The sequence below is a fragment of the Gymnogyps californianus genome, chromosome 4 (genome assembly GCF_018139145.2).
Source record: "Gymnogyps californianus isolate 813 chromosome 4, ASM1813914v2, whole genome shotgun sequence".
Classification (NCBI taxonomy): domain Eukaryota; kingdom Metazoa; phylum Chordata; class Aves; order Accipitriformes; family Cathartidae; genus Gymnogyps; species Gymnogyps californianus.
Genome location: NC_059474.1, coordinates 68,629,092 through 68,651,900, shown reverse-complemented (window position 1 = coordinate 68,651,900; position 22,809 = coordinate 68,629,092). Strand labels below are relative to the sequence as shown.

General features: G+C 37.4%; 1 protein-coding gene across 1 annotated transcript in view; it reads right to left on the bottom strand.

Moving 5' to 3' along the window:
• TTC29 (tetratricopeptide repeat domain 29) overlaps nucleotides 1-22,809 on the bottom strand; it is a 214,486-nt gene that overhangs the window by 31,420 nt on the left and 160,257 nt on the right. Inside the window, 2 exon segments of the mRNA XM_050896042.1 lie at nucleotides 17,662-17,893; nucleotides 22,582-22,705. Coding sequence (XP_050751999.1) covers nucleotides 17,662-17,893; nucleotides 22,582-22,705 — 356 coding nt within the window.

The window sequence follows — 22,809 nt, the reverse complement described above, 5'->3', positions numbered from 1 at the left end:
TCAAAGCGCACCCTCTAGAGGCTGAACGCGGCTCCCGGCGCGACTGCAAGCCACCCATTCACCTCGGCCCCCCCCACCCCAGGGTCGTATTTGGCCCTAGGTCGCCCCCCGAAAAACAGAACGACCACAGACGGTCGCGGGAGGGCTATTAAAAAGATCGGGTTTGCGTCGGTGTCTTGAGGTAACATGCTCGAAAGGAGTGTTCTTTTGCAAGCGCACCTTGCACAGCATCGCTGCCCAGGATAGTATGGGTGCACAAGCAAAAGGAAGAATAAGATTTTCTTACCCCTGCCTGCAGTAAGGGCCGTATCTTGCTCATGCTGGACTACATCATGAAGCTCATAATAACCTCAAATAGACGTAGGGGAAGCAAAGTGAAGTCAAAAGGCACGTTCCCCCAGTTTCGAGAAAGAGAGGTGTATATACTAATTCAATAACCTGTGGTTCTTACTCAAAGACAATTTCTTAATATAAAATATTTCCAATGAAATGATGCAGAGTCACTCCTGAATGGAAATTAACTGTGCTGTAAGTGTCCTTTAGGTAGGACAAGGCTACTTGTAAAGGCTCATGCTGGTGGACCTTGTTCCTCAGCTTGCAATGAAATTATTTCCTCTTTTCTCATATTTCACATCCTGCTATACCTCACTGCTGCTACATAAAGCACCTGTGTGAAAGAATACTGATTTCCTTTAATTAGGGGCAAGAACAGTATTATGCTACTTTTTCTATATAAATTACATGAAGAGTTGACCTAAAAGTACCAAAATTGCCCTCAGAACAACACTGCCATGTGTTAAATCTGTTACACTTTGTTCTCCAAGACAGTACTCTGTTCCTTAAGAAACAATTTTCTATTAAAGATCTTATTTTTCATAATGATTAATAAAAATGGTGATTTTTCAAAAGGATACCATGGATTGGTCATATATACATGTAATGTTTTAAACTGTTTCATGGTTTTCTCTGGTTATCAAGACAGATCCCATTTTCAGGTACAAGCTTGCAATCATTCATGTATAAAACTGCACTTCACGTAATCAAGACGGAGTTCGTATCAGGAATTTGTGTGTAAAAACAGTTAAATGATAACAGCAATTATCCCCCTAGTGAGCATAATAAAGCCAGGAAATTCTGAATTACCTTAAAGTTAAATTTAAAAGAATCTCTAATTTACAGAAAGACTGCTGTTGAAGGTTCAGAAACATTCCCAGTTTCCTTGTAGTGACATGCAATGCATAAAAAACTACCATTAGTGGCTGCAGTTTCAGATAAAACTGATTTAAAAAACACACTTTGTAGTTTCAAGTATTTCTGCTTACAATACTGCTAATACGACAGGAAAACAAGGAAGAAAGAGTGACTTTGCAACAGGGGAGTGTCGCTCACTTCTCTCTCATGCTGTGCCAATACAGAGAAGTACGCCATTGGAGGTACACCATGCAGAGACATGCACCATCAGCCAGCTAAACCCAACTCTTCGAGGCAGCTACTGAGACTGAGCAAGTGTGGCTTAATCTGAGATTGTTCTAGGGGCCAATTTTTTTAGGCGATTATATTTGCTAATAATGATTTGTTAATCTTACTTTTAGCATGTAAAAAGTTGGCTAAATCTCAAACTAGAGAACTAAAATTGTGTATAGCAAAGCAAACATGAAAGAACCTGATGGGTCTCAGGTAGGTACGAAAACCAGGAAGATTACCACATAGGCAATTGCCAAACATATATATATATTTTTTTTTATAATGTATTTATATATATATATATTGTGCAGTCTGGATGTATAGCCTGGAGAACTGCACCAAAATCAGCCAATGGAGACAACTTTGGAATAAGGAAAGAACTATGAAGAGTTAGGATTAATCCAAAAACTGAATTGAATTTATTGGGGTAGGGGGAATGAATAATCCATTTTTTAATCAAAACTGTCATTTAAAATATTAAATAAAGCTTCAGCTAACTCTTGCAGCAACCAAACACATATCAACTGCTAACACCTCAGAATCACAATTAAAACAACACTGATGGAGGGCAACTTTTTTCATCTGTTTCGAGGAAGCTGTAGAGTACAATCCTTCAGCCTTCTAAGTAATCATTACTTCAGAAGCTCTTAAGCCCTTGTTTTATCCATGGAGACTGAGATTCTCAGGCACACAGGAAACCTCAGTCTAGTATAAATAAAATGCAATAGCCTCCTTAATATCTAGACCACAAAGTTCTGTGTACACAGAAATGACAAGGTCAGGAAAAAAACATTTTCCCCTTAACTAAATGTGACTGTTTATGTTGGACATCAGCAGGTCCCACACATGCATCCTTAGAGACAAATGCTTGAAAATGTTTACAGCTAGAGAGGCACTGAAGCCTCAATGACTACGAGAACTTGAACACAAAACTCAAGTTTATGGAAATCAATAATGGACAACACATCTCATTTTAAGTCTGACAACAGGCAATGTTCATAGACAATTTTCTTCTTTCTTTCCATTAGGAACACCCCTCTCTCAAACACCCCCAAACACAGTGGCATCTCACAATATAAAAAACAAACCAGTATGTGTCTCTGCAGTGCTTGGTGTACATGTAAGTAGGGGAAAGAAACATCCTTTTTCTCCAGAGAGGCTCCATCTATCAATCTGGAGCATTCGCAGCAGAGTGAGATGACTGAAATTGGTAGAAGAAAATCAAACACACCTCAATTTCACATGGAGTGAAAGAATGCATGGAAGAGCAACTAACTGCCTGCCCATAACTGCTTCCATAGGATACTCTTTCTGTTCAACTATGATGAAGCCATTTTCCTGAAGCAGTGTCTCCTTGAGCAGAATGCTTGCTGGATGCAATTTGAGTGGGTTTTATTGATCATTTGATCTATTTGAAGATTGATGCTTTTTGTACTCTCTTCCCTTAGTTATAACTTCTGCAGAAGACAAATATAGCCTTAGACTTTTTTTCATTAATGAGTCCTATGCAAACAATAGCCTTGCCAGCTTCTAACTTAGAAGATTCTCTGTAGGAAGCTCTTACTAACAGAGGCAGCTATGGTTAAATCTTAGTTAGGATAGAAAGAGGAGTGACATTTAGAAAAGAATTTGACTTGAGAACCTGGAGCTAGGGAACTATTGCAGATAAGACTGTTAGAATGGACTCCAAGATCAGAATAAAAAATGCCTTAATTAAGTTGCCATGGGAGGAAAAAAAAGAATTGATGAAAAGGGAATAAAGGCATTTGAGAAGGACTTAAAAGTTGAGCCATTTGGCTTGTAAATATTTTGATTTCTCTTTACAAAAGACTGGCAAAACGGGACTCAGTACAGCTTTATGAGACTCGAGAGTTGTGAAGGCACACAGCAGTACTGTAATTTTATTTATTTGAGGATATGGATTCAATTACTGAACTCTGAACCTGGAGAAAAATCAGAGTCTGGTTTTTGAAGTATCAAAACATACAGCCTAGAATGGATAAACAGACTGTTCAGATCTCACATCTGGGTTTCCGGAAGAAACATCCTCAATCATAAATAAGAATCTAAAGCATTTCATTTGAGTTCAGCTGTATCTCTAGTAAGAGTTGAAGGATAAGTGAATTAACTCAATAAGATGAATTCAGAAATCTAGCTGCTTTCCTGCTTTAGGAACTTATGTAAGGAGAAGAGTCCTGAATTATGTAAGAGACTTTGAATAACAAAGCTTCCCAGCACTTAGAGAGACCATTTAAGAGTAAGCAGCAACCCTTCCCTCTGCATTGGTCTATTTCTCGCTGGTGAAGCCCTTGTTCTTCCTGCCCTTTTGGAGTGGATACCAATCTACTGTGCTCAGCTCAGTGATATGGACTAGTCCTACTGGACAATATAACTGGATAATAAATAAAAAGGAAACAGGATCCTTGCATCTTCTTTCTACCTCCTTCCATCAGTCGTGCTTATAAGAAGGAACTACATTCTGTCATACCTAATTAATACTTAGAATAAGTAATCCTTATAACCATCCTTTTCAGAAATCACTATGAAGTTTTCTTCTAAACCCCAGCATGTGTCAGATAATTCCTTTCTCCAAGGTTACTGCAAAGATGGAAGGAATGAATTTGAAGTCCTCATTGGATAGAATAGATACAGAGTTTGAGCTACAGACAACTTTAGACATAAAGGAAAAGCTTTCTAGTTTTTTCCTTTTCCTGCATCATTTTACCCTTTAGAACCGATTGTCCATGGATGCTGTGGAAGGTCCATTGCCAGATATTTTTTAAGAACAGGCAAGACAAACATCTCTTAGAAATGACATAAATACAGTTGCTCCTACATTGGGGCTGGAGAAGATGACTTCTTAAAGTCTCTTCCATTACTATTTTTCTATGATCCTATGTCTATTGTCCTGGCTCATTAAATTCCACAGTTCTGGAAAAGACTAGAGTTGATGCTGCCAAGGTGATTTGGGTATCTTCAAATTAACCCCACAGGCTTTGGCACTGAGAAACAGAAAGACTGCCAACTGCTCTTCACATTTTCCCTAGCCTGCCTCTGATCCTTCTAACTGGCATCTAGTCAAAGTAAGATTGAACTTGTACACCTCTGTGTTTATATGAATCAAAGTCCCATAGTTTACGGAAACAAATGTTAGAACCAGATTATTTTAAAAAGCAGATTGTACCTACGTGGAATCTGAATGTAGCTTTGATTGTCCTATGCAGATATGTCTAAGTAAATAAAACCTCTGCCTCCATGCCTTATCATATTCAACTCCTATGTCCTGGGTGTTTGCATCTTCACAGGTGGTGAAGATTCCAGCTTTCTCCTTCAGAAGACGATTCTTTCCTCTTTACAGACTGTACTGAGGACAAATCTTTTTCTAAGATTGTCATTAACATGAATCAGAAGAAACCCAGGGAGCATAAACAAAGAGGGTGGCTGAAAGGTGCTTTACAATATTGGGAAACGAATTGAGTGAAAATTAATGATAATTATACTAATAAGCTTAAAATATTATAATACAACTGGAAAGAGGCAACAAAGTAGCAGTTTGTTGTTATTTGGCTTACAATTTCAAAAGATGCAAAACATCTGCTACTGTGTCAGCCTTATTGACTATACTCAGCTTTAACTGTTCTTACTCAGATATAGATAAGCTGTTAAATGGTGAGAGCTCCAAGTAGTAGGCTAACTTATTGCACATACATAATGCCAAACTCAAGGGTTCAAGGCTCAGCTAGGCAAGTTAACAGCACGTTATACAATTATGTACGTAAGAAGTACTTTAGGAAACAGCATCTGAAGAAATGCCATACTGCAAATGCCACAATATTATTTTGACAATGAATAGCACACATGATGGTAGTCTCTTTCTGCAAATATCAGATGTCACAGTATGCAATTAATCTGCATCGAAAAGATGGTTTCAAAGTTGCACTGTAAGGAATCCAAGTTCCTGAATTGATATTCAATTCACTTTGGAATTGAAAGGGATGGAGAGATGTCATGTGTTGCAGTGGAACCTCCTTCCAGCACTTCCAAAAGACTTACACTGATGTCTTCTTCACTCTAACCAAGGAGGGAGAGTAACAGTGTCCTGCTGTTTTGATTCTGTGGTGAAAAAACTGGCATGAAGAAGGAATTGTACTGCAGTCTGCACAGTATTACTTTATGCTGCAGATTTTGCATAGTATTACCAACTCCAGATGGCTCAGGGAACAAGGGATTTAATTTGAAAAAAAAATGTTGCAAGAATCAAAATGTAGAACTTAAATGTAAGATCCTAATGATCAAAATGTAAGATCCTGAATCTGCTGCACAACGTACTATTGTGGACCAAACTGTACATTTGAAGGTAACCCCTAAAAATCATAGTAGGACTTAAAATGAAATAAAAAACCAGCCCGAGTATATGTAGCTTACAAAACTAAAAAAAAAAAAAAAAAAAAAAGGCAGCAAGCAGCTGTAAATGCTTTTAAAAGGTTAGAGTACCTCAAAACCTTCCAGAAAACAGGAAAGCCCATGAGATGATGTGCTGGTTTTGGCTGGGACAGAGTTAATTTTCTTAGTAGCTAGTATGGGACTATGTTTTGGATTTGTGCTGAAAACAGTATTGATAGTACAGAGATGTTTTCCTTATTGCTGAGCAGTGCTTACACAGAGTCAAGGCCTTTCCTGCTTCTCACACTGCCCTGCCAGCGAGGAGGCTGGGGGTGCACAAGAAGTTGGGAGGAGACACAGCTGGGACAGCTGAACCCAACTGACCAAAGGGATATTCCAGACCATATGACATCATGCTCAGCATATAAAGCTGGGGGAAGAAAGTGAAAGCGGGGGATGTTTGGAGTGCTGGCATTTGTCTTCCCAAGTAACCGTTATGCATGATGGAGCCCTGCTTTCCTGGAGATGGCTGAACACCTGCCTGCCGATGGGAAGTGGTGAATGAATTCCTTGCTTGCATGTGTGGCTTTTGCTTTACTTATTTAACTGTCTTTAACTCAAGCCACGAGTTTTCTCACTTTTACTCTTCCGATTCTCTCCCCCATCCCAACCGGGGGGAGTGAGCGAGTGGCTGTGTGGTGCTTAGTTACACGGCTGGGGTTAAAACACCACAGATGTATTGATACAGGGATGTATTGTTGCATGCACATAATGATGTGCATATGTATACTCTGTAGGTATAACTGAGGATCAGAGTTCAAAATGCCCTGGAAAATCTAAACATTTGGGTGTAAAAACTCTAGATCTCTTACTCAAATGGGAAAAAATACTCTGAAAATAAACACTTATTGTCTCTTCAATCAAAGGTTAAAATGGATTCATTGCTGACTTCATCCATTTGCCAATTGTTGACAGCTGTCAATACAGGGATTTGATTTCTTTATCCAAGCATCACAAACACTACATTAGTATCTTCAGAGAAAGATCTTGACTGTGAGCTGCAGTTTCGCTGCCCCAACTCAATTACTGCATTCTTGAACTGCAATGTATTCATTTGTGGGCAGTGGGGCAGCCAGTGGGAGGGTATTGATTGGAGTATAATGTCATGTGTAGCAGCGAGAGTAAGATGAAAAGTGTTTTCTGCTTAATGGGTTGGTATTAAGTAGGTGGGAATGGCTTCTAATTAGCCAACAATTGCTGTGTTTCTCAGTTTCCCTCCTTTCCCTCCTCCTGTCGGTCACCAGCTGCCAATCTCTCTCTCCTTTTCCCTTTTTGTGTGGAGTTCATTGCTCACTGCAGTGAAAGCCTTTGTTTAAAAAAGAGGGCTCCCAGGGTCTCATCTGCCAGGGTACAGCTTGCTGCCTGCGATGAGTAGCAACTGTCAGTTTATTTTATCTCAACCTTTTCATCATTCTGCTGAAACTGGTCGAGTGAAACCACCTGAGAGACCTGAGGATTCAGTACCTACAAGTAATTAGCCAGGACTGCTCAGTCTCTCCCTGCACAGCAAGTCAACTGAACACTGCTTAAAATATAGTCCACTTTAACCCCGTATTTTCCTATGGACGTATTAGAATTCTTCCTGCATCTTCTGGATTTTAGTTTCATGATCATTCCTTAAACATACTACAACTATGGTTAGTGAGTAACATATTTTCCAGAGCTTCTCAACACAAATGCTCAAGCAACACTCTTTAGAAATACAAAATATAATATACTAAAATCTATTTATTAGAATACCTTCAAATCGGAACCTCCCTCTTATCTAGGTTATGTTCCCCAGCATGAATATCATACCCAACAATTCCTTCAATTATTTGAACCTCTACTAGAAGTTTTTGATAATGCATCTCAGATAGAAGGGACAAATTCTGCTCATAGTTACACTTGTGCAACCCCCCTCATATCAACAAGATTTTATGGGCATAACAAAAACCAGTATTTGGTCCACAATTTTTAGCATATTTGCAATATTTCCCTCTCTTTGCCATACAGTTTCTCTCTCTGTATGTACATATGTATGTACATATACTCCACATGCACAGCCACCTTCCAAACAGCTAATATAATTGCAGTACAATCATTAAAAACTTACCAAAGTATGTGAGAGAAAGAAATATTTTATTTTGAACTAAAATTAAATTTATCTAGATCAAATTTCAAAGTCATTAGCCTGAACAATCTTTTTCTGGTAATCACAGCTAATTTGTTGCAGTCATTACTAACAGTTTTAAAACAGCAACTGAAGTATTGCTTTCATCTATGTAAACAGTGAGCCATTTCAAGATATGTAAGAGATGACAAGAACACAAACCCAGTTATCCTCCAATGTATCAGCTGATTTCCTAGTGCTTAAAATCGTTTCATAAATGTTTCATCTCAATTCTCTTCTTACTGTAGCATAAATGTGCGTACTTGTATGAGTATCAACAAAATAAAATATAATTTGTTTTAATATTATTTAATTAATATTCTCAAAACTGATCTAAAGGTACCAGTGAGGATAAGCTCACTCTCGGGGAATTACACATCTCAAGATGCTGTTCAGCAGATTGAAAGGTTCTGGACACAACGGACTGGGCTCCACAGCACCCTGAAGTGATATTTTCCACCAGGAGAACAAAAATGTAAGGCAAACAGAGGGCTGCAAGTAGTGCACCCAGGATAAGACGTCAATGGATAGCCGAGAACTACCAGCACCGTGCAGCATGCACCCTCCCCTCCTGGTTCCTACCAACTATAACATTCTGATTTTCCTTGACACCAGCTAGTGGGGCATGATCTGGAGTTCCTATTCCTCAAATTCCTTGGATGCACAACATGAGCTCAGCAAGACTACTATATAGCATACTCATCCTCCATTTTTCAGGTTCAATTTTATATCAACAACAAGTTGAATACACAGTACTATCATTTAGATGCCCAGTTGAGATGGGTAGACACAATCAGACAGCTTGAAGTCTATGTTCATGTGATCTGTAAATACCAGACAGTATGAAATACACCTTCACAAAAAAGACATGGTTTGAGTATTGGCTTTCACAGACATTATCATTAGCATATGAATAAGCATAAGGTTTAGATATGAGAAGTGCTGGGCACTTGCAGCTCCCATTTCAAAAACTGCTGCAGAAGATTAATTCCCCACAGGAGCTGACACCAGCTACATTGTGTTTGACTAACATCCGTAGCAGCTACATCTCCAAAATTAAAAAACATGCCAGAATTTTTAGGAAAAGGAATTGTATTAAAACATTGTACCAACCGTGGAAAAAATATGAAAACAACAACTTTGATTCAGAACAATTTCATATTGGCCTCCCCTGATCAATTACTCTATCTGATACTTATTAATGTCAGTATTACAGGATAGTAGCTACATGTTCAAAATGATGTACCTGTATGACACATTACAGAAAATACTGTATAATTACTTGGCTCTGTGGCAAGACTTGTATGAGCCCTTAAACGGGAATATTCTGTATTACAGATAATATTGAATGCTTAACTGAGTGAGTAGAAACAAGTGGATGAGCCTGGGGGCACGGTCATCTACTTAAGCATGCATTTGGATCTTCAAGCTAATTAATCACCTAGTTGTATACTTAAACTTAGTCAATCCAATCACACAGGTGATTAAGATCTCTTTAAAGGCTATTTTGATACTTCACAATTTTCTGTTAACCAACTTGCCAATATACTCAATATGAAGTGTGATTCTTTTCAGTGTATTCTCTGATCACAACGTAATAAAAACACAGAGCATGAAGAACAGTGCCAAAATGGTATGAAAAAACTGAAACACCACTCTTAAAAAACCCCCCATTGATTCTACTACAAGCACAAAAAGATATACCTAATAAGGTAAAGATGGAGATGCTAGCTACTGGGTACAGAGGTAACTGACTTATGCTCCTTAAACATTGACTGGAAACATACATAAAATTGCAGTTTGGAATGAAGGTGTGGGGCCAAAAAGGGAGAGAGAATAATTTGCAATATAAAAATGAAGAACAGGAGAGAAAACAAAAGAGAAGTAGGGCACAGAACAGACAGGGAAGGAGGAGAAACAAGAAGAAAATAACTGTTTCAGAAACCGTTCAAAAAAAAATCACAAAACATTGCCGATGATTACAGAAAATAATAGAGAGAGGTGGATTTTTGGGCAAAGGAAATATGATTTCATAAATACATTAAGTGTGGAAGTATGACACTTCACTTTTAAAGATAGATTGGCTCATTCTAAATGTAAATAATTTAAATCTTGACTATCTTCAGACCACATAGTCTTAATAAAAACAGCAATTTGTTACTTAAACATAAGAGGAACATAAAAGGATATGTCTAGGCAGGGGAAGGCATCTCAGAAAAAACCCTCTCAAAGATGCAGAAAAGAAAGCTGGCTTGGGAGACCAAGGAGAAGGAAGGTATTTGATACACTGACTGTGACTCCTGAGACGACCTAAGGGTTCTGTTACAGAAAATATGCACTGAATACAGTTTCTTTGTCTTGGCTTTGATTTTCTGTGTCCAAAGATTGTTGGGGAGCTTTTGGTAAGGAAGGGTTTGCAACAGAGAACTGTTTTCATGTTGGCCTGAGGTCAATCTCTCTCAGTTGGCATGTTTGCAGACAGCACCAATAAAAGGTTCTTTATGAAGTCTAAATGACAACAACTTTCTCAATATTAAACAAAAACATAAAAGTCTGCTCTTTGGTTCTTTCTGAGGATCAATTTTCCCTTTTGAGAACAAGAGCATAAAACCACCAGAGACATCTCTGCTCATGTATGCAGCAAAGGAAAGGGGCCTATGATGGGCACATGTGGACAAGCCCTAGGGCCACTTCAAAGTATGCCAACTGGTTATTCCTCCTTTGGCCCTGCAACCATCAGGGGACTGCCAGAGCACAGCAGCTGCCAGCTGCTCTGCTTTATGACTCTTCTCTTTGCCTGCAGTCCAGAGCATAAGAAATGCATTGACAAACCTAAAACTTCTAGGTGCCCCCAAATCAAGGTTTTCTCCAGAAGCGACCTAATGTGGTTAGGCAAGAGCTTCAATTTCTTTTGCACCGTTCAAATATCCTACAGAATCAGAGCAGGACTGAGCTTCTGCCCTGAGAATTTTCACTTTTTAAACTGGTAGGGAACTCCACTTGTGGTAGAGGTACTGACAGCGCAGTGCACGAAGCTACACTAGTTCAGTGCATAAAGCTACACTAAAGGGTCTGACAATACACTGTAGTTTGAACACCACTTCCAACTTTTTTTTTCCACAAGAAAGAACAATTCACCTTATTTAGGGAACCATTTTCTGCTGATCGAGAAAGCTTGTCTGAGAAAACACAGCTGGATGCCAACAATGTTTAGCACAGGATGTGTCTAAAGCAAATGCATGGCGAGATTCAGACATTTCCATAGAAAGCATCAGATGGAAGAAAAATCTAGATGAGATCCAAATTCTCCTCTGGTTAAGATGTTTTTATATAACTGTAGATGACAAGAACACTCACAATCACATTAGACAGGATGACAGTGAACTTTTTGAAGTTATAACACCACTTAGACATACAAGAACTGCCAACTCTTGGCAAAGACTATGAAGAAACTTCTCCTAACATGTTATTCCATGGTTAAACATTAAAATATTCTGCGAACCCTCCTCTCAAATCTGGTACGGCCAATCCACAGACTTGACCTAGATCTGATCCTGTCTAGCAATTCCCAATTATTTAAGGCAGTATTTAAAAATAAATCACAGGAAAAAACCTGGATAGTGCCTTTGTACAAAGCATAAGAACACTGAATATCAGCACTCCCTTGTCATGTTTTTTCAGACAAACTTCAGCCATCAGCAGAAAGCCGAACAAGCTACTGCACTCATGGCAAAACTGACACAGATGTTTAAACGGTGTTCTCAGACTCTTCATCGAGAATCTGGTACATCCGGCCACTGATCGCAATGTGCCGAAAAACTTCCCTGTCACCCTCAGTTCTTCTCTTCACACTTGAGTCTTTCTGTAGTCCAAGTAATAATCACTCTCACTTTCTAAAAATATCAGAGAATATCACTAAGCAGACTTAATCAAATACTTAAAAACCAAACCCCAATTAATAATAAATAACGTAAGATATATGAACCACATAAGCCAATTTTCTGAAACACACCTGTTCCATGTCATCAACATCTATATGTAAGCATGCTGTTTTTCAACATTTACTTAAGGTATTTTGCATTAATATCAAAGGTACAGCAGTACAAAAAATGATTGAGATTTTTTAAAATTAAAAGTGAGATAAGCTAAAATTCAGCAACTGATGAGTGCTAGGTGATGTGAATAAGAAGAGGCGGTACAAATTTAGAAAATTTTAAGGAAAAAGGAACAATGACAGAACCACCTCTCAACTTTTTTTTTTTTTGGTAATCATTTTCTGAAATGTATATATTTTGGCACTTCTAACCACAGTATTTTTCCAGAAGTGAGCAAATTATTCTATTTGATAAACCTCACAAAAATGTGCAGAAGCCATCCTGTGAATTTCAGCAGGGGACACTGAAGCATTTGAGCTACTTTTGAAACATGCTTATTAAGAAGTGAGCCTTTGTGCCTCTGGCGCAGGGACAGCCTTGGAGTCTGTACTTGGTCACACACTTCCTTTCTATAATTTAAAATCATAGTTCTTATTTAACAGTGTGAACAAGTGTATAATTCCCTTATTTCATGTTCAGCTGTATTTTGTAAGAAAACACCCAAACCTGTCTCTAAAATCCTTTCTAGTTCTCATTATTTTTGGTCATATTAACAACATATTCTGAAAAAATTAAATGAACACTCAGTTTGTATAACTCGCTATTGACATAAATCATAAGCATGTAGAGCTTGAAGCAGAGTCCATTACAGATCCTATCTCCAGACTCTTGCACAGTGAACAGACTGCTGGGGGGGGGGGGGGGGCACGGAGGGCAGAAGGTCATTGGGAAGCATGGGCATGCTCTCCGCCTCCCAAAACGAGGGTCTGAATCATTCCCATGTTCTTTACAGCAGTGACTGGGAAGAAAATCGGTTTGGCCTGTTCAAATTCAGTCTAGCTACTTTGTCACTGACAGCATTTACATTTAATTATCTTTATTAAACAAGTTAGTTACAAAACCCACTAATATACTATCAAGAAGAAACATGTTAAAAGAAAATATTAAGACTGCATGCTAATTTCAGTCACCATACAAGCCTATATATTTGCCTTCTGTACATGCTAACTGTAGAATAGAACTTATTAAATAATAAATGAGCCAAACAATGTAACAGACACACAAACAGTGGCTTTGAGGGAGCGCATGCACATGCACAACTCCGGTAGTCCCACATCAGTATCATGATACGCCAAAATCTATGACAGTGTTTAGATATGAAATAAGCAGTGAAAGGAACCTGCTAATACAAGCCTCTACCTTTCCACTGACATCATATAAGAACTATTTTATGGATGTATATCTGTGTAAGGTACAAAGACTTGCTATTTTTGTAGTTTTGATCAGTGCACCATATCTTTTCTTTCTCTTAAATGTTCTCAGATCAAAAAATCTGCTACCATCGATGAACATTTACTGGGCAAATACAAAATATAATTTATAATGCACATTCCTGATGAAGATTGGTTTTGATTTGCTGAAGTGCAGTCAAGCATTTTGGGTACAGTGCCATGGCATAACAGTTTTATTTAGCATGCATTTGAGGTAACTAACATAATTTATTAATGGAAGAAAGACAAGATTTGTAATGTTAGAAGTTTTCCTGGAATTGGTGTACTTCAGAAAGAAGAGACAGTAAGAAAAGCAGTTCATCACATTATGAAGCAGACTGTTCAACTGTTGGACACTATGACCAAAATGGCCCATAAATTACATGGCTGTGGTATGTTACGGTAGAGAAATGTTAACAGAATTTGTTTAGTGTAATCTTTGATCTCATATCTCATTTCTGACTTCACCATTCTTCAGGGATAATCCTTTTATTAATGAATGACAGTCACACACAAGCTCAATCTAAAATGCACCTGGTAAGATCTCTGTTCTTCAACACACTAACACGTTCGTGCTAGCCACATCTTTTACAGAAAAATGACTATAAAACATCTTAAAGAGCTTTTAAAAATGTGAATTGGTAGGATGACAATTTAACTTTTTACACAACAAAAAGGACACGTTCACGTTATGGAATGTACCATTCCATACATCTATGAGAGGGAGCTGGAGGAAGAATATTGAGGGACTACATACCTACATATTTCGGAGTAAGAACAAAAGCTCATTGGGTTGTATTTTCCAAGCTATAGTTTTAGCTAGTGCATGCATTTTAAATCACGTTGAAGGCTGCTCAGGTGTAGAATCCTAGAAATAGTCCTGATCATGCTGCAGTTAATGGTACAAGATAATTCCATTGATCATAAGACTTCACAACTGATGATATGGGTAAGACAATCATCTATGTTGCATTTGTAGCTATTATAAAAAAAAAAAAAAAACAAAACCAACAAAACAAGCACAGAAAACCTACGGTAAAATGTGTCAATTTTGCAGTTTTCCAAAGTCAAGAAATGTAAATCTAAATTGTGGTCAAAACCACATAACATTTCTCGAGAAAACAACTGAAGACTTTTTAGTATGAGGAAAACAATACGTTTTAAGTCTGATTTCAAGCATCCAAGGTCTCTTGCTGAGGCACAGCCCTGCCAGATGCAATGACCTGCACTGAGAGTTGCCAGACTCAGAGAAAACACAATTCCTGGTCAGCATTTCATGTAATCAATATCCAAAATCTGATCCAAAATTTTCCTGCCTTCAGCACCTTTAATTATTCTTCTCCCTTCTAGAAGACGGCAAGTCAGGAGATTATTTATTGAAAGATCTGTGAAATATTTTCTCATCAGACAATGTTAATCATACTGTGGGTTCCTTTTTAGACTTTAACATGGAGTCACAAGCCTTTCTGCCTTCTGATTCTGCTGATAATTAATTTTTTTATACATTTGACTAAACATAAAAAGATCAATAAAAATGTATTTGTTCTTGCAGTGGCATCTCACAATGGCATAAATAACTCTCTTGTAAGTGAAGTCAGATGACTGAGTCAAATGCAGCAGATAGAAACACATTCTCCTTTGCATTTATAAACACTGTTTTCTGACAATCCCATCCCTTTTGTCCATGACAACTTTGGTCAAAACACCCATTTTATTAATAAATGGTAATTAATGGTTCTTCCTGCCTGGTTATTGAAATGATTGATTTAGAAAATAAGCCTTGGTTGAAAGACATAAGGTGTATGGCAGTATTTGAATTTAAATGTCATTGTTCCTCTACTAGCCTAAGTATTTCTTTTGGCTAAGAATACAGAAACTACTCTTATTTTTTTTGTGACAGAAAAAAATATTCAGTCAGCACAGTTAGAAATAAAAACTTATTACCTTCCTTCTTCCTTTCATTAAATTCCCCTGCGGATTAAGAACTACCATTGTATCTTGTCTTTACCTGTTTTATCCTCAAAAAGACTGAGAAAAATCGAGTAGATTATCGATGTTGAGCTGTTTGAAAGAGCTAGAAATACTGTTCTATTATCACTGCAGGAATTTCCAAAGTGATGAGTTTATCATAGGATGCAGAGACATTCTCCTGGAAGGTAGGATAAAGGCTGTACCTGAAACTCAAAGCCAGTGAATCCTAATACTGAATTGCTGCCAGGTCATGTTTTGCCAGACAAAGATATTAAAAATGTAATGCCAGTACTAACGAGAGATTTGGCACACAAAACACGAAGAACGTTACAGATTGTGCTGACAGTGTGACACTATGTTTTCCTGGATGTAATCTGGGTATCATGAGAGTAAGCTTGGAGCACTAATGAGAAGAATGATATTGAACTGGAGGAGCTGCTAAATATGCAGTAGCCACAGGGTTCCTGGAGTTAACTGGAACTAAAATGAAAACTGTAATACTGAAAGTAACAGAGGGTGAACTAGGCAGAAACACAGAAGGAAGAGAATCTCAGCAGGCAAAACTTGTTTCTGGTACCATGCTTGCCAGGACATAAAGGGCTTTTCTAATCATACTCTTTTTATCCCTGCAGTACTGTTAAAGAGGAGCATGAAGCTCAAGCTTAAAGGGGCACATATCATTTCAGGATATAAATGAGTTTCACAACTAGCTGGAGAAAGCAATGTAGAAAAGTTGAACAGAAAACCTCTTTAGGTGCAAGAAGTAAAATACATGTTGAAGATACAAAGATCCCACCTCTTCGAGGCTCCTGGTTTTTTGCCGTTGCTATTGTTGATTTTTGTTGGCCTCCTATTTACATCAGCTACAGCTAATGATCCTCACATGAAATGCATATAAAATTGCTTGACATCGGATTCTTCTTTGACCACCTCTGTTTGAATTCTTGGCATCTGCACTACAGGTCTAGAAACCTACTATCCCTTGCAGGAGACATGCACCCAATTAACTCTGCCAGCCAACAAAGTCTGTGAGTGTGCCTGGTGTTCACTTACTGAGGCAAAAATCATAAATATATATAGTCATTGAAAAAGAAACACATTATCATCAAGAAAGAACTGCCCTGTTACCATCACTGGAACTCTAAACAGAGTGCTATCTAATTTGTTATCTCTTCAGCATGCCAATGAATGTCCTCATTCCACAATTCTCAGTTGCTTCCAGTGTTGCCTCTGGTATCCTGGCTCCTATTAAACCTATTAAACCCCTAATTACCCTGGTCTTCAATTACCAGGCTATTAACCACTTCTTTTATATATAAAATTCACAACTGAAGTTATACTTACTTGTTCCAATTCTATGAAAGGAAAAGATAGACAAGAAAACAGCAGACAAGCAGTTCTTTGTCTTTGAGAGTATGATAACTGAGGGAATTTGGACACAGTAACTCTGAAGCTCCATATTATGACTTTGCCCCAGCTGTCATTTACTTCCATTGTACTCCAGATTCACACTCTCCACAGGAACGCAGAGAGGAAAGTTTTCAGGTGGAGTAGACTTATCGCTTTTCCTTCCCCAGTACAATACAGTTTAATACTATCAATACTTGGAGATAATGCATAATTCAGTTTGTCTTGTATTAACATATAGTACAGGGGAAAAAAAGTAAAGCAAATTTAACCTGTGAAGTAAGAGGTCTACTCCACACAAAGTCCTCCTCTACTCTTTATCTGAGACAAGGAAACACAGTGAAGAAGTCAGAGTTGCGCTTTTTTTTCCTTCCCCTCCAATGTCAAGTATAAGGATGCCAAAAATAAAACAGCATGTTCTTCTGAATTCAGAACTATGTCCACAATGTCAAGCAGAAATTACGTCTTACTTTTAGTAACAGGGAACTTATTTTTGGATGCACTTGAAAAACTGACTGCAAATTAAGATTATTACTATTTTTTTTCTTTAAAGATTAAAATAATGATATTTGACTAAACTAGTACATCACTGTTTGCCTGTAACTGTGATGTTTTGGAAAACAGCACTGAAAAAAGTAAGTTACCATCCATAGCAACTACTACTATCTGTTTCTCCCTGCTATGTTGTTTTTAAACCTATTCAATTCAGCCTTTAAAATAAGCACATGAAGGAGTGAATCTAACCTCCATTCAGTACAAGGATTAAACCCAGGAAATAATTTAATAAAACTCTACAAGAAAAACAACTTAACCGTTGAGGACAATACAGCACTAATGTGTTTCATAACCAATGTCTTACCGACTGTAAGAGGGTCAGTGCACATGTCACTTCTGTTCTCCTTCCATGCCAGCAGGTAGTTGAGGCTGACGGGATCTTCTGCTTCTATATGGCTGTTAAACGCCACCATCAGTTTATGAGCCTTCGCAATGCCACAATAGGTCTTTGTTTCATCCACTACGGGCAAATTATTTAAAGTTTTTGCTGCCTCAGAAGCCTGACTGAAATATTCAAAAGCTTCTTTATAGTTCCCCTAGTAAAGAAGAGAAAAAAAAAAAAAGAATTGTAAAAACTACTTGTAGTCACCTGTGTTTTACCTTGAGGTTAGAGCCTGCTCCTCTGGCACCTCAGAGATGTTGCAGCTGAGAGGCCAGCCCACAGAATGACTCATGGTATGGTATTAAGCAAATCACTCTCCCTTGCTGTTTCCTAACCTCTAAAATCCAGATAACACTGCTCATATCTTTCTCAGGAACTGAATTGTTTTTTGGTTGTCTGTGTAGTATTTTGAACATACAAATCAAAGTATATCAATGCTAAGTATTAATACTGACTCCAGCCAGGCCGTTTAGAAATTATCACTTTTAAGTTTAACATCTCTGTGGGACAAAAGGTCCTAATTTACTCTTGTGATACTAAATTTTAGAAAAGAAATCTTAAAAATGGAAAAAAGAGGATAATGAAATGATGGACCTAAAACACAGAAAAGAAGAGAAATTAAAACCTACAGATTTATGGGGGAAGAAGGGGTATACCAAAAACCAGGGATATTCCTAATCACAAAAAGAGAAACAGTAGAAGAAATATAAGCCAAGTGTTGCTAAATAGAAAATCCAAATGATTTATCTCTTTATCCTGCAGAATACAGAAATCCAACATTCATGAATCCAGTAAAAAGCAGTATAAACTACAGCAGATAATACATTAAGAGGAATTTAAAAAAGGTATAACAAGAACTATTTTTTATGTGAGATATCGAAAGAAAACTCCTCAATTTCTTGACCAGAGCGGAATAAAGAGAAAACTAGCGAAAATCATGATAGGCTGAAGGATACTGCTGAAAAGCTAAAATATCTCTTGGTATATTTGTTCATCTTTTGCATATTTCTTATTTGCCATGAAGCTATTTTGAGTTACCATTAGACATGGAGTCAAAAGAAGAGTTGCAGGAGCAAGCTTCTAATTTAAAAAGTAGCATACCACCAGACCTAAACAGAGCATAAATAAAAGATTTGAAGAAATCTAAAGACAAAGAGATTCAATTGCTGGGAAATAAATTACATCGCTCATTAAAACTAGGTAGTATAATCCAGGCTTGAAAGGTAGTACATTTTGTGTTGGTATTATATGTGGCAGTGTGCAATAACTTTATGCTCTAGTATCTGTATTGTTTAATGTTTAATTATTATAGAAAAAGAATCAGATGACAATTTTGCCAAGATTGTTGAAAAAGGTAAAAAAGAAAGGTTTTTGCAAGGCTTTGAGGAATCTCAAAGGGACCTAATAATACTACCTGAGTGGTTACGTGATAGCAAATGAAATTAATTCTTTAGAAAATGAGAGGTACTTCATACTGCCTGAACTATTTGTAACTTTTAGTGGATTCTAATTAACTCAGGCTCAGGAAGGTAGCCTTGAAATAACATGGACAGCTCTGCAGTGGCTTCTCCTAAATGCAAAACAGCTCTAAGATCTAGTAAGGACAAAAAAAATATTAGGATGCATCAAGAATGCAACAGAGAAAGCTAGAGTAGATACAATCTATGTAAATAAACAGTATATTAATAAAACTGGACAAAGTAAATATATGCCAAACAGCAAGTATAAACCAGGTATAGACTGAAAATTGCTGCCAACTACAATAGAAGAATAGGGATGAATTGAATATAACTGAAGAGCAAGAAATATAAAAATAATTACAGATAGCTCTCTCCTCTTAATGGATTGTTTATGGTGACAATCTTGATCACAAGCCTACTAAGAAGAAAGTTGGACATCCTTGTGAAAAAAAAAAAATCAACAAAGAAGACAAGGCAAAAAAGGTCTTCCTGGGAGCAAGTCATTATGGAACTGTACATCCCTTACCTTACTCTGAAGGAACTAGTTCTGGCTATTGTCAGAGCTAGAGAAACTTCTTGTGGCAGTTTCTATATGTCTATCTTTAATAGTAATTATAGAGTGCCTGCTGCCTGGAAGATGCCTTCCATTTCTCCCATTGGTGCGGAATTCTGCTGCCCTGATGGCACAAACTTCCTGACTGAAAACATCTTCAGAGCTTCTTATCCTTTCACTCTCAGCTTGATTTAGTAAGACTGAAATTCCCTTCTGCATAGAGACCAGGAGGAGAGACTCCAACTGATACCTGTTGCACTTGATACCACTTTTTGGGATCAAAATTTGTATAACTGCTGAAATGTGTCTGTAATTAAAAAAGGAGAAAAGAGTAATAGAAATTCATGTAGTCTTTAGGCTTTGTTTAATACAGCAGGAGAGCAGAATTAGGCCTATGAGTACACAGCAATGAATAAAGAATGATACGCAGTAGGATAATAGATAAAAAGAAGAAACATCTACCTACCATACTCATGAGAACTATAATAGGTTAAGTGATGCAATTAGTGAGAGGAATGCAGCAAATCAGACTAAGAAACTTGAGAAAAGTCAAATGAGAAATGACAGTGTGTGTCATGCTAACTCCATCAGAGTTTGCATATTAAGTAAGCAACCTGCTTAAAACTGGGAGAAATTAGACCTAATACTTGTGCATAACACAAACCCAGGCATTTTAGGCAACAAGAACATATGGGTAAGACAATCATGACTAGAAAGCAGGAACTGGGTGTACAGCATTAAAGAAACACAGTGATTATGATGGAATAACGAGATGACGGAACTGTGAAGATACAGCAACAGCGTGGACAGAGCAAAGTGAATTCGGTCAAAGTCACTTTGGGAAGAACAGTAAAAGTTATATCCCCGGTTTACTAAAGGTCCCCAAGGATAGATCTGGATATAAATAGAGATATCTTTAATTCGATATAAGAAGGACAGTACTACTGCAAATTGTATCACCGGGGGAAGTAGAGAGTTGAATAAAAATACCCTAATAATGACTTGACTTAGAGAATACTGGCGATGACAGTTGACACCAAGCAGGCAGTGATCCAAGAGAGGAAATGTTAATTTAGACTCAGTTTTGGTAAACATTGCTGACCTTGCAGAAAAAATGGTATAGAAAACAGGGAACTGTAAAACTTTAAGACATTTTTCTTTTTGGTATGTTTAAATTATATATTTTATGTAAGTTAATAAGATTAAGTCACTACATTTCTTCCCTTCTACACCACTACCCCAGTTCAACGCAGCAAATTCTGAACTGAGAAAGAGAATTTAGAGAATAACCAAAAGAGAGTTAATTCTTAAAATATCAGTTCTGATAGAATTGATTATTAGCAATAGTGGCAGAAACAGTGAAATATAAAAGTAGTTAAACAGAATTTAGTTAATTATTTTTCAAATTTGGAGTAGAATATTTAAGCACAGTGTCACGTCACCCTACTTTCTTCTAAGTTTCAGATCCATTTGAAAGTTACTTCAGCAAGTTCTCAAAGTATTTAAAACTTAGTTTTCAATGGGACAATCAGCATTTATGCTAAGAACATATGTAAATAGAAAACTCTCAGGCTAATTTAGAGATTACAGAGTAAGAAATTTTTCTACTGCTTATGAAACAAAAATGGGCCAGCAACTTTGGTACTGGGAGTTCTTTGTAAGAGGAATCCAGGAAAAACAAAAAAGGCATTTGGGGGTAGTGTAAGTGAAAAGGGGCAAGTAGCCTGTTCATTATATTACACATAGAAAAGAAATTCTGACAAAAAACAGGCAACAGAAGCTAGAAAGGGTGATTTTGAAAGGATATGTCTATGTTTATTTTGTTCATAGTGAAAGCGTTTCCTAATTTCCACATTGTCCAGTCTGCAGAAGGAATTCTTTTTTTATTACTTATTGTATCTAAATAATTTCATATAGCATTTCAGCTCTAAAATAGGTGTTAAAGGGCTCAACGTGAATCTTTCACTTCTGCAGTAATGTTTTTAAGCCTTCTGATTTCAAAACCCAAGTGCTACTGCAGTGCAAGTGCTGCATCTCTAGATGCGGTAAGGGACAGAGTAAGCGTGGAAACCACTACCCGGAGAGGCAGCCAACAGAACTGCTGCTTTTGCAGGGTCCAGCCCAGAGCAACAATCCAGAGACTGGCACATGGGTCAGAAATAAGCACTTCAGAAGACCATAGAAACTACGATAAAGGGAGTTTCTTAGTTACCTCTAGCTTAATATTGTCCATCACTGCGTATCTATTGATTTAAACAGGCCAAATCAAAGCCATCAGGCTGGATGGAGGCATATAGAAGAAAAAGCCTTTCCACTACCAACACAGACCTTTGCCAAACTATTTGCTGCTAGCACCCATTTCATAAATTTGGCTGAGAGAATGTAGAGAGGAAATCAAGCTAAGATTAAAAGCTGCTTATTAGTATGCAATATAGAATACATTCATTTAAAAAAAGCATGAATTTCAATGTATAGTACAATAAAATTTCATTTGCGTTAACAGATGACTCTTCAAGGGCATATGCGGCCCCAATGGTGATTTGGATCAGATTTTTCACAACACTGAAAGTTTGTCATGATCTGAATTTGGAGTTTTTATTCACCCATTCTAGAACAAAATCCTATGTGTTAAATATGGTGTGAAATTTTCACCTTTCCCAAAAACTTAAGGCACATTTTATTTAGTCACACAGTTATCTTCTCCTTTGATAACTCTTGTAAGACACAATATTTGGATCAAATCCTTCTGGGTCATCTCATATGCAAAACCAGATTTTTACCATGAATTAAACCCAATTGTTTGACACCATTACTACAACCAGTACTTACTCTTTCATTGTAAATATTTCCAAGTAATACACATGCATCCACCAGACTTTGGCTTAGATGAGCGTTCTCAGCAGCCTTCATAAACTCTCCCAAGTACTTAATAGTTTCAGCCGCTTTTCCCTGACTGAAGCAAAGGACAAGGACAAAATTAAATATTCACTCAGATGGCTTCTCCAAATGCTGAAGATCTATCCCTCTGTTCTGGAGTAACTTTACTTTGTGATGACT